The 12,562-nt window shown below is 43.1% G+C and overlaps 1 protein-coding gene across 4 annotated transcripts in view; it reads left to right on the top strand.

The window, feature by feature from the left end:
• The window catches only part of RAD23B (RAD23 homolog B, nucleotide excision repair protein), a 48,046-nt gene extending 41,124 nt beyond the window's left edge, over nt 1-6,922 (top strand). For 3 of the 4 annotated variants that reach the window (XM_053297372.1, XM_053297371.1, XM_053297374.1), the window contains exons 8-10: nt 2,156-2,283; nt 2,569-2,751; nt 5,579-6,922. In XM_053297372.1, the coding sequence (XP_053153347.1) occupies nt 2,156-2,283; nt 2,569-2,751; nt 5,579-5,692 (425 nt within the window). In that variant the 3' untranslated portion in view covers nt 5,693-6,922. The remainder of the gene's footprint in view (nt 1-2,155; nt 2,284-2,568; nt 2,752-5,578) is intronic. The other variant, XM_053297373.1, reaches the window with a different exon arrangement.
• The last annotated feature ends 5,640 nt before the right edge of the window (nt 6,923-12,562 follow it).

Genomic DNA, 12,562 nt, shown 5'->3' with positions numbered 1-12,562 from the left:
TGAGCATGGAGGTTCTACATCTGAGCCAAATGACCAGTGAATATGGAAGCTTCACTTGGCTGTATGTAAGAAATGTAGCCTCCATATTCACAGGTGGTGTGGCTCTCAGGTAGAACCTCCCTGTTCAAGGGCAGTCTATACCACAATAATAGTTTGTTGGGCACTGGGTGGAAATAGTTTCTGGGATTTCCTTGCTGCCCTTCTTCGCAGCTTTCTGGAAGCATGTAGCTGAGCACTGTAAGAAAGAATGCTGGGCTGGAGTACACATGCCTTTTCCAGCAGCATTTTGATAGCAGAACCTGCAACTCTCTGCACACCTAGAAGAAGTAAACACTCTTAAACTCAGTGGGACTTGCTTCCATATAATGAGGGAACAGTTAAACAATCCCTGAAAAGTGGTCTTAGGGGAGGGGAGAAAAGGAAGAAGATACAAGGGGCTCTTCTAAGTTTCCATCCCTTTAAAGGTTTCAAGATTGGGGGGGCTTTTGTTCTTTAGGGGGTCATAAAGTAGGGTAAGAGTCCCTATATATATTTAAAAGGGGCAATTCAGAGGCCTACTATTTCAGTCAACTAATAAGGCCTACTATTTCAGTTAATTTTGGCCTAAGGCCTATCACCATTTTGCCGATGACAACCATCCTTGAAGGAAATTAAATCAAGTAGGACAACTGTGAGGTTTATGGGAAACTTCTGGGAAGAGAATCTGTAGTTTTGTATATGGTTGTGAAAGCATTTGTGTGTATGTGTGATTAAAAAAAATAATGAAGTGCAGTTTTAAACAACACAAATTACCTGCTTCTTGGTGTGTCCTTATTCACTGCTGAATAGTCATGAGGTAGGGTCACACCGTCCATACCTGCCAACATGTCCCTATTTTCCCATTCAGGTGGCAAATAGGGTCATGTTGGCAGGTATGCACTGTCACTATTACTGAATTTAATTGTGTGTGTTCAGGTGGGGGTGGAAGAGTATGACTATCTTTGTTGAAGGATTTACAAAGTTTTGGGTGTTCAACGTCAGGAACTTCTACCTTGTGCGTTGGGTAAGCTCTTCCCCATAATGTCTAATCAGATTTCCCTTTTTAAAATGCCTGGGAATTCAAGGATCCAAAAACCTTTGGTTTAAGATGAGAGTTAAGATGCTTTATATTTTCACTCATGCTCTAAAAAGAATGGAAATGGCCCACACTTTGCCTTGATCTTTCATTTGGACATTGGGCTGGGGAGGGGTGCATCCAGGCAGACATTTAACAGGTGCCGTTTCCTTAATCACTTCCTAGAGATGCTCCAATGAATTTCTGCCTGATGCATCTCTGATCAAAACAAAGTCTGGGTGAATGGAGCCTTCTTTCTAAAGCCATCATCATATACCAGGCTGCACAAAGTATTTACCGCTTATATGACATGGCTGTTAAGATGGGCACCTTAACTTGCAATTTCCATTTGTGTTAGAGCGCGAGTGAAAATTTAAAGCATCTCTACGCTCATCTTAAACCGAAGGTTTTTGGATTACAGGTAGACCTCATTATCTGTGTGAGTTCTGTTCCCGCATATTACTGCAAATAACAAGTCATTGAGTATGGAAACGTGGGAGGTTAGGTTCCCAGATTTTTAAAACCCCACAAAAATAGGCCAAAGTGCTCTATTATGCTCTAATGGGTCTCCTGGCATCCAGCATTGCCCCCAAATGGTCCCAAAAACTGTGGACCCCCCACTTTTCTGAAATGAACCACAAGATAGCTCCCAGGGACAAAATGAGGCCTGGAAATGACCTCCACAGTCACTTCTAGTCATCTAGGAACCATGGATATGTGTGTTTTAACCCTTTCATATCTGTGGATAAGGAAACCGGTTGTCAGACACCCATGAATACATGAAACTGCAGATATAGAATCTGCATATAACAAGGTTCACCTGTACTGAAATAATTGTGAGCTAAAACATGTCACCTTGGGACTGGTGGACTCCTTGTAAGATTCAAGGCAGCATAACTGTTGAAGTCTGTTTCCCCAAAAGAACCTTGCAATTATTATATCTCTTCAAATATTTAACCAACACGTTCATACTTTAATTTTATTCTGGGTCTGTTGACTATAATCAAAGAAAAGTAAGACATTGATGCCTTTTTTTAAAAAAGTACCCCTTTCCTTTTTCAGGACATCCACTCGAATTTTTACGGAATCAGCCTCAGTTTCAGCAGATGAGACAAATTATTCAGCAGAATCCATCTCTCTTGCCTGCGCTGCTACAGCAAATAGGGCGGGAAAATCCTCAGTTACTGCAGGTGACTTTTAAAGCATCCTGGGTTGTCTTGGGTAGTATGATTGCTTTCTCATGGGATGTTGGAATGCTTGATGGGAGAAGAGGGGAAGCAGTAAAGGAGATGGATGAATGACTGAATGAACTGCCTTAGCTGTCAATTAAAAAAAATAAAAACTATAATTCTAGCATTGTTGGACACTCTTGTCACCCTTATTTTTCCCCATTTACATGATGTAGGTTCCCAAATAGTCTTTGAAGCTGTTGGTAGAAATGAATATGCTTTATTTCAGTGTATTGTTTGCTTTTGTCCTCCCATGCACCACAGCAAATAAGCCAACACCAAGAACATTTTATTCAGATGTTAAATGAGCCTGTTCAGGAGTCGGGTCAAGGGGGAGGTGGCAGCGGTGGTGGAGTAGCTGCTGAAGCTGGAAGCCGTCACATGAACTATATTCAAGTAACACCTCAGGAAAAAGAAGCTATAGAAAGGGTAAGTTGAGCTTTGGGATAGTACCCAAGTGCAGATACAATGATCAGCAAGCAGATTAACAGATGCAATACAAAACCTCCCCTTCCCTTCCCTCTTACTTTGGGGTGGGCATTAACCCAATGCTCACCAAGAGCTTATATGTGTCAAAGTCCTTCCTCTTGAGAAAACAAGTGTTGAAGTTTTTAGATACCTTTCCCTTTCAGAAACAGAAAGAATGGTGACCATTTTGAGGGAGTTATAAATATCTCTGGTGAGATATTACCTGCTTTTTGGGGGGTGGTTGTTCAAGTCATCTTCCTCTCCCCTCACCACATTGACTTTGCCCACTTGGTTGTCTGCTTCCCTCTGAGTATGTGGACCTTCCATCCCATTGAGTCACATTGGGGCCATTTGGGGGTTATTTGGCCTTCTTAGGTATGTTAGGTATTTATAAGAGAGCCAGTGTGGTGTAGTGGTTAGAGTGCTGGACTAGGACCGGGGAGACCCGAGTTCAAATCCCCATTCAGCCATGATACTAGCTGGGTGACTCTGGGCCAGTCACTTCTCTCTCAGCCTAACCTACTTCACAGGGTTGTTGTGAAAGAGAAACTCAAGTATGTAGTACACCGCTCTGGGCTCCTTGGAAGAAGAGCAGGATATAAATGTGATGATGATGATGATGATGATGATGATGTTCTCAAGACTTTTGTGAAACTGTTTCCAGGTCTTTGAGAAATAACAAATAGATAAGATAATGCTGAACAATTGTATAGCAGTTTGTATGCTCAGAGCACTTGAGATATTCTCACAATTCTGTGAAGTGTCAGCATTATGTCCCCCAGAGTAAAATTATGGATTTGTACAGAAATACCCACTCTTCCTGATCAACTGCTTCAAGCCCCCCCCCCCAGCTGTTTTTGGACTACAACTCGTATGATCCCCAGCCACAGTGGCCAGTAGCCAGGGATTATAGGCACTGAAGGCCACCATCTGTAGGAGGGCCGAAGTTGAGCAGCCCTGATATAATCCTTTACCCTGTTGAAAGCCACATTGCTTAGGTGGTTTTGGTTGCCAAGCCAACATTGTGGTTGTCTGCTCCTGTTACCGTATTCAGCTAAATGGCAGAGCCTCCTTCTCCCCCTTCCCTGCTGCAAAACAGGAAAGGCAGGCATGGCATGCCAGGGTTAAGGCAACAAACAAGTATTTGTCTGCATTGGACCTATGCCTTCAGTATTCCTTAGAACATACAAATTTCATGAACTGAAGGATATACAGGTGAAACTCGGAAAATTAGAATATCGTGCAAAAGTCCATTAATTTCAGTAATGCAAATTAAAAGGTGAAACTGATATATGAGACAGACGCATTACATGCAAAGCGAGATAAGTCAAGCCTTAATTTGTTATAATTGTGATGATCATGGCGTACAGCTCATGAAAACCCCAAATCCACAATCTCAGAAAATTAGAATATTACATGGAACCAAGAAGACAAGGATTGAAGAACAGAACAATATCGGACCTCTGAAAAGTATAAGCCTGCATATGTATTCAGTACTTGGTTTGGGCCCCTTTTGCAGCAATTACTGCCTCAATGCGGCGTGGCATGGATGCTGTCAGCCTGTGGCACTGCTGAGGTGTTATGGAAGACCAGGATGCTTCATTAGCGGCCTTCAGCAATTCTGCATTGTTTGGTCTCATGTCTCTCATCCTTCCCTTGGCAATGCCCCATAGATTCTCTATGGGGTCAGGTCAGGCGAGTTTGCTGGCCAATCAAGCACAGTACACTGTATACTTTTCAGAGGTCCGATATTGATTAAGGTAATCCACTGCCTCCCTAGGATCAGGTGATGAGAGAGAGAGCCAAGTGTCATCTACATATTGCTGATGACTCAGTCCAAGTCTGTCCAGATGATTTCTCCAGCGGTTGCATGTAGATGTTGAACAGCATGGGGGACAAAACTGAACCCTGTGGGATCCTACAAGCAATCACCCTATTATGAGATCACCTGGCATTCCGTCCGTCTGTCTGTCTGTCCCTATTAACTCTGCAATACCAGGACCAATATGAAGCAAATCGGTTACAGTTGTAGGGACACTTCAGTGGTGTAGTTTGTGATGTCATTCACCCCGATTCAAGATGGCAGACATGTGAATGTTTACTTGTGGACCGTATGATTTGAACTTAATTTGATACAGTTGTAGTGAGTGACACATAGGGACACCTCAATGGTGTAGTTCCTAATGATGTCATCCACCCCGATCCAAGATGGTGGATGTGTGACCATTTGAGGAGCAATTTGAGAACCAAAATTTGCTACAGCTGTAGGTACACATAGGAATGGCTCGAGGGTGTGGGTTGTAATGATGTCATCCACCCCGATCCAAGATGGTGGATGTGTGAATATTAGTGGGTACTGATCTGAACCATATTTAGTACAGTTGTAGGGACACCTCAAATGCATATTTGTGATGCCAACCACCCCGATTCAAGATGGTGGACACATTAACATTTGAGGTGCAGGTGGGCTAACTTGTGAACTGCCTAACCAATTTGGACCAAATTTAGTCCAGTTTTAGAGACAGTGAAAGGAAAGCAGGCAGATAAGTTCTTAATAGAACAACTTGTTGTTATTGTTCACATTACTCTATATAACTTTTGACAAGCTCCAGGATTTTGTTACAGGCCGTATTGTGTGTCATGGGGATGAAAACACTGATGCTCCTTTTAACTTAATGCAGCGACAGAAAGCAAGAACCACAAGACTCGGAACTGATTCCAGTTAAGAGATTTGAGCTTGAAATGTGAATTCTAAAGGTCTTCCCCCCTCCCCCCTCTCTTTCTGCAGTTAAAGGCACTAGGATTTCCTGAAGGACTTGTGATACAAGCATATTTTGCATGCGAGAAGAATGAAAATTTGGCAGCCAACTTCCTTCTACAACAGAACTTTGATGAAGATTGAAAGGGAGAGACTTTTAAAAAAAATCTCACATCACACCAGTGCATTACACTAGCTGTTCACTGGATTGTCTGGGATACTTGGGCTCCTATCCATGATACTTGGTATAAGGTTTTTGTTTTGGGGGGGGAAGGGGGAGGGAGGGAAGAGGAAACTCTTGAAAGGATATGAGGAAAGATGAGCACATCTGCTCTAAATCAGATCAAAAGTGTAAAATACTATACAACCAAAAATCAGCTTTTTTGCAGATATTTAGTTCCTTCTATGAAATGTTTATTTCCCTCCCAAGTTTTCACTCTTTTAGTGTACTAGTTCCCAAAATTAGTGTGGTGCCCTGCTTTGTTTCTTTTTAATTAACATTGGTCTTGGAGATAGCCTTTGCTACCTAGAATCGACAGTCTGTATTTCATGGTAACACTGGATAATGGCTTTGTAAATTGAAAGGAAAAATATATATTTGAGCAACAGTAAAACATTAATGCCAAAAATGTAGGTGGTGGGGTTTTTGCTGTTTCAGACATATCTAACTGCAAGAGACCCATTATTCCACATGAAGTGCTAGATTTAAAATTATTCAAATTTAAAACCACTCATTGTTTTAGATTATTGATAATTGATTGTGAGAGATCTTTTCCTACCCCCCCCCTTCCATTCTTCCTTTTATAATCTAAATGGAGAGGCTATATATACATACAGGAAACATTACACTTTTTTCTTTTGGAAAAATACTACAAGATAACCTAATATTGAATACTTCAATGTAAGGTTACAGTAAAAATAAAAATTAAAGCAACCTTTGCATGTTTGGGTTTGATGTATCCCTTTTTGTGAATTGAGCACTTTTTATTGCCAATGAAGAAAATATAAACTCTCTCCATTCTAGTGAAAGTATTTATGAAGAAATCGGTTCCATTCTACCTATATTTTTGTTTAAAGCAAAATTGATCTGATGAATACAGCTGCAAGTATTTCAAAACTAGGTGTCTTAAATGCTTGTAATCTTATAGTTTTCAATCTCTGGGACTCTAAAGGATATTGTCATTTGTATTGCTTTAAGAAGGACTGTAATGCTCCAGTAACTTGCCTTCTCTTCTGTTTAAAAGCATTGTGAAAATATTTTGCTCTTGAAGAGACGTTCAGAAATGGGACAATAGATGAACAATCACGTTATTGGATCCTTGAAGATTATGCACATCCCTTTACTTCCTATTAAAAGTAACATCTAATTGTAAAGTTTTGAATCTTCTTTCTTATTATCTCTTTTGTCAGTTACTTTGCGTGGTGTGATCTTTACCCCAAAGTGGGTTTGACTTTTTATTTTGAAGGTATGACTTTGTTTCTACAGTCTACTGTAAAGGTCAGCAACTGGAAGTCACTGGGGTAAACTAGTCCCTTGAAGAAATGTTGGGTTCCCTAAATTGCAAGACCAGGTGTATGAAGGGAGTGGCAGGCTGTTGCTCTAGTGTGCGCCTAACTGAGGGAGCTGGCTTCACACAGTAAGCTTTTTCTGCAGACTAAGGTATGAGAACTCAGGACTGTGCAGCTCCACTGTAGGTAGAGCTCACATTTTCATTACTCCTCTGCATCAACTCCTATCTGGCTTTAATGTGAAAGCTTTTGGCATCAGAAAGCAAAGGTACATGCATAGCAGTTTCTCTATGGCAGGCCTGAACAACCTATGGCCTGCAGGCTGGATTCGGCCTTTCCTGGCCTTCGAGCTCAGGCCTTGTTGAGTGAGCAGTCGAAGAGGTGGAAGGAGCCGTGGTGAGGTGGGGGCAAGGGCTTGGGTGCTGCCATGCACTGCCCACTGCTTCCCTACTACTACTCACCCTTGCTTCTGAGCCCCTCTGCTGTTCCGGGGTGGGGGGTGAAAGCTAACCCTGGTGAGGGGCGGCAGACATGGTGGCAAGGGCGGGTGTGCTACAGCCTTGTTGTCTGCTGCTGCAACCACTCTCCTAGCTCCCAAGACCCTTTACTGCTGGTGGGTCTGGGAGTTTTCAGGGAATGAGGACCCTGATGAAGACCGAGGGCACATGTGTGTCCTCATTCCCATGAGTCTCCCAGCCTGGATGGCAGCAGAGGGGCTCAGGAGCAAGAGTGGCTGGTGGCAGCACCCCTGCCCTGACCCCAGCCAGGGCCAGCTTGCAGCCCGGCATCCTATGGGGCAAGGGGACAGGGGCTCCTGGGGAGGGAGGGCAAGCCTAGCTGGAAAAAATAGTTAAAAATAAAATCAACATCATTCTAAATTATTAAACTATTTGCAGATTAGTTATTTAACTTTTATTTTAAACTTGATCTTGACTTCCACACCCCAAGTCATGGTTTTTTTCAGCTGCCTGGGGCATATGAGTTGTGCACTCCTGCTCTACAGGAATAGGGATTTTGCAATTAATATTCTGTTCTTTTTAGAGAAAACTATATATGTCTGCATGGAGCCTTCTACTGGTCAGCTATACAATATACTAAAAAAGCCCCACTCTGATTAAATGTCTACATTTTAATTTGGAATATCCACCCTTGCCAAGTGGCCAATACAGTGGCATGAGGTAACAGTCTCTCTAAGCATCCTAGATGGCACAGATTAATGTGCTCCCTTAGTAGCTGGGGCTGGTTCACATTGTATTCCTCTACACATTGTGTATGCGGGTACACCACCCTGTAAGGACTCTTGTGAACTTGGCTATACACACAGTTGTAAGGCAGCCATTTCCATGATCACAGCTGTACATATCCAGCAACCATGATGGGTGGAGAGCTGCTGAATCCCTGCATGTAGAATCTGTTTCACACTTAACTTCTCTATGCAGTTGTTTGCATCAGGGTGGGATTTAAAAATACATATAAAGCAGGAGTACATATTTGGGATCTCAACACATAAGCAGTATATAAACACTAACTCATAGGAAGTTGCCTTATACTGAATTGCACCATTGGTCCATCTAGCTCATTATTGGCTACACAGACTCTAAGGTTAGAGACAAGAGTTTCTCTCAACCTTGTCTTAGAGATGCCAGGGAGGGAGGTTGGCAACTTTGCATGTATGCAGGTGAGACGAAGTCTCCCAGTCAAATTCAAACCAGGGCAGATCCTGCTTAGCAAGAGGCAGAATGCATGCTCACACTTCTAACAGATTAGTTAGGCTGTATTGGGATCTCTAGCTGCATATCTTTAACAGAGGCAGCACAGTTTTTTCCTATGAGTATCACTACTGTTTATGTACTGCTTTCCCACACAAACATTCTCAAAGTGGTTTATATGGCTCCCTGTCCCGAGAGGGTTTGCAGTTGTGCAGCATATGTATTCACATGGGGCAGTGTGTTGCCCTGAAGAAATGTGTCATAAGGAAATGGCAAGTTGCTGTGTTTCCTGTAATGGGAAGTAGTGCAAAGGACTTTCACATTTTGTATAGGAATAAATCCACCTTTGTTGTGGGTAAATAATAAGGAGCTGCTGCCCATCTCAGCACTTGGGTGTGTTCCTGAATGCCATATTTTCAGACGCTTGTTAGAGCACACTTCTAGGAGAATGTCCAAAGTTTATGAATGGGTGGTAATAGAAGTTTATATATGGCTAATGGTGTGGCTTTGGTTCCACGTGGTGGTTCTGTTTTAAATGCTTTGGGCAATATCCAGCTAAATTAGTCATGACTAACCCATTGGCATTATGGGGACTTAAGTTATTCCTGAGTAACTTGTCTCATTTATTTAAGTGGTGGCTAGTCATAGGGAAGCTGTCTTATACTGAGTCAGACCATTGGTTCATCTAGCTCAGTATCTACACAGACTGGCAGCATCTTCTCCAAGGTTACAAGCAGGAGTCTTAGCCCTATTTGGAGATGCCAGGGAGAGAACTTTGAACTTCCTGCATGCAGGCATGCAAGAGGTGTGCAGAACTGGTTTGATTCGAACTGACTCATTCAAACTCAATCCGAACTGGGCCTGGTCCATTTAAGTTTGGTTTGACAAGCTATACTTGTAAAGGAGAATCCGGTGAAAAGTCCCCTTTACAAGCAATGGGGAATCTTGCATTTAAAACTTTTTAAAAAATCATGTTTGTAAACCGCCTAGAGCCTTTGGAGTCAAGTGGTATATAAATAAAAGGCATCTTTGGCCGGGGGTGATGGTGAGAGGGCATTTTATTGGTGCTGGCAATGGCTTCTCTAAACTCTGGTGCTCCCCCCAGCAGTGTGGTGGTGTAGTTCCAGCCTTTGTGCATGTGTGGAGGCTGCACAAATGGCCTCTGTGCATGTATGGAGGCTGGAACCACACCACCATGTAGGCCACACTGCTGAAGGGAGTGCCAAGGTTTAGACTCTAAACTTTAGAGGAGCCGGCACCAATAAGGTGCCCTCTCCCCAGCTTCAAGGGAGGATTCTCCTTTACAAGCATAGCCTTCCAAACCGGTTCATGGAACGGCAGTTCAGTTCGAGTGGTTCTGTGGACACCCCTAAAGCATGCAGGTCTTCCCAGAACATTCCCATCCCTTAAGGGGAATATCTTAAGTGCTCACATGCACACCAGGTCAGACCCTGCTTAGCAAAGGGAACATGACTAACTGGAGGATATTAAGTGTTCAGAATGTAGCTTTGTTATATGAATGAGTAGAGTTATTCAGTAGTTCATGACACACATCCCTTGACAGCTCTAATGGAAGAAAATATTGCTCAGAAAACAGTATTTTATCAGAACAGACTGTGGTGGGCCCACTGGGGGTCATCCCATGAAACTGATTGCCAGGAAATCTAGGACCAACAAATGGAAGTACTTTTTCACACAATGCATAATCAACTTGTGGAATTCTCTGCCCCAAGATGTGGTGACAGCCAACAACCTGGCTGGCTTTAAGAGGGATTTGGATAACTTCATGGAGGAGAGGTCTATCATCGGCTACTAGTTGGAAGGCTAACAGCCACTTCCACCCTCAAAGGCAGGATGCCTCTGAGTTCCAGTTGCAGGGGAGTAACAGCAGGAGAGAGGGCACGCCCTGCCTGTGGCTTCCAGCAGCATCTGGTTGGCCACTGTGCAAAAACAGGATGCTGGACTAGATGGGCCTTGGGCCTGATCCAGCAAGGTTGTTCTTATGTTCAATACTGTGACCCAGCGATTGTATAAGCTGGATCAGGTGTAATGATATTCCCATTTCTTTAAGGCAATTCCAGAGCTTATCATGATCAACACAATCAAAAGTTTTTGTATGGTCAATGAAGTACATATAGAAGTCTTTTTGATATCCCTTCGCCTTTTCTATGGTATCATCCATCGAAGACTGGCAAAGTGATCACGTGTTTCCTTTTCAAAATCACGCTTGTACATCTGGCATTTATCGACAGTTGGATTCATACGTTGTTGAACTTCAAAAGAATTGTACTCACATGTGATATCAGGGCTATGGTACGATAGTTTGAGCAGTCTTTTGTATCACCTTTCTTTGGTATTGGTATAAATACAGACCTTTTCCACTGTTCTGGCCACCGACAAGTCTTCCATACACTTTGACATAGCGCTATCAATACCTTTATTGGTACACATGCTCAATAACTCTAATAGTACTCCATCAACTCCAGGGGCTTTGCAGTTAGACTGCTGACTGAGTGCCTATACAACTTCCTCCTCCAGAATATCTGGTTCCAGTGCTAGAAGGTCGTCTTCCCATCTTATAACGTGACTTTGGTTTCCCATCTTATAACGTGACTCACCAGCAGGTTTTTCCATAACAGCAGGGCCCCATGAAAGAGCAGGTTTATTATTAGAGAGCTCAGGAGGGAAGATTTCTTTAAGTGCCCCTGCGGCAGTGGAAGTGCACAGGTGAGGGAGCATGGCTAATTAATATTGTCTGGAGACAGTTCCCAGCTGGCGTTACAGTGTCTTGATGCAGCTCGTTCTCCCAGAGATTGGACATCTAGGATGGGAGGAGATCTGGTCTTGTGGTAACAAGCATGAATTGTTCTCTTTGCCAAGCAGGGTCTGCCCTGGTTTGCATTTGAATGGGTGGCTGCATCTGTTAGCACTATAAGATATTTGTTGGAGATGAACTTCCAGTGCATCGACCTTTTGCACTAACTGTCCTAATGACCACTAGGGGCATTGGGAGTAGAGACAGTGAGACTCCCTATCTGTCCCTACTCTATGACCCCTGAACTGACTCTGCAGCACTTCCTGTGCTGAGTCACATTCCTTCCTTTCCTCCTAGAGAGCAGATGGAAACATCTCTCTCTCTCCTTACCTATCCACTATGTAGTCCTTTAGATTAGATATAGGTCTTTCCTGTCTAAGTGTATTTAACCAATAAATGTTTAGTGTTTAGTCACACAAGGATCTCCATGGGTTTTCTCTAAATAGCTGCAATATCCAAACCATCCTCTGCTACCTACTCTGTAACTGGAGTGTGTGCTCATTCCATAGTGCTCTGCTGTTTTACCTATTGTGGGTAAAAATCAACAACCTCTAACAATATTCCACTTAGAGAAAGGGGCCGCTCTGGGAAGAACACCTGCACGCTTGCTTGCAGAAGGTTCCAAGTTCCCTCCCTGGCATCTCCAAGGTAGGGCTGAGAAAGGCAGCAACAACAAAAAATATGTATATACTGCTTTTCAACGAAACGGTTTGCAGAGCGGTTTACAGAGAGAGAGAGAGAGAATAAATAAATGGTTCCCTGTCCCTATAGGGGACACGTAAGGTAGACATCAGCAACAGTCACTGGGGGTATGCTGTGCTGGGGGTGGATAGGGCCAGTTACTCTCCCTCTGCTCATTAAAGAGAATCACCACGTTAAAAAGGTGCCAGTGCCTGCAACCTTGGCGAAACCACTGTCTGTCTGTGTAGACAATACTGAGTTTGAAGGACCATTTGTTTGACTTGGTATATGGCAGCTTCC

This window comes from Hemicordylus capensis, chromosome 2, assembly GCF_027244095.1.
Source record: "Hemicordylus capensis ecotype Gifberg chromosome 2, rHemCap1.1.pri, whole genome shotgun sequence".
Classification (NCBI taxonomy): Eukaryota; Metazoa; Chordata; class Lepidosauria; order Squamata; family Cordylidae; genus Hemicordylus; species Hemicordylus capensis.
This window is presented reverse-complemented; position numbering and strand designations above follow the sequence as displayed.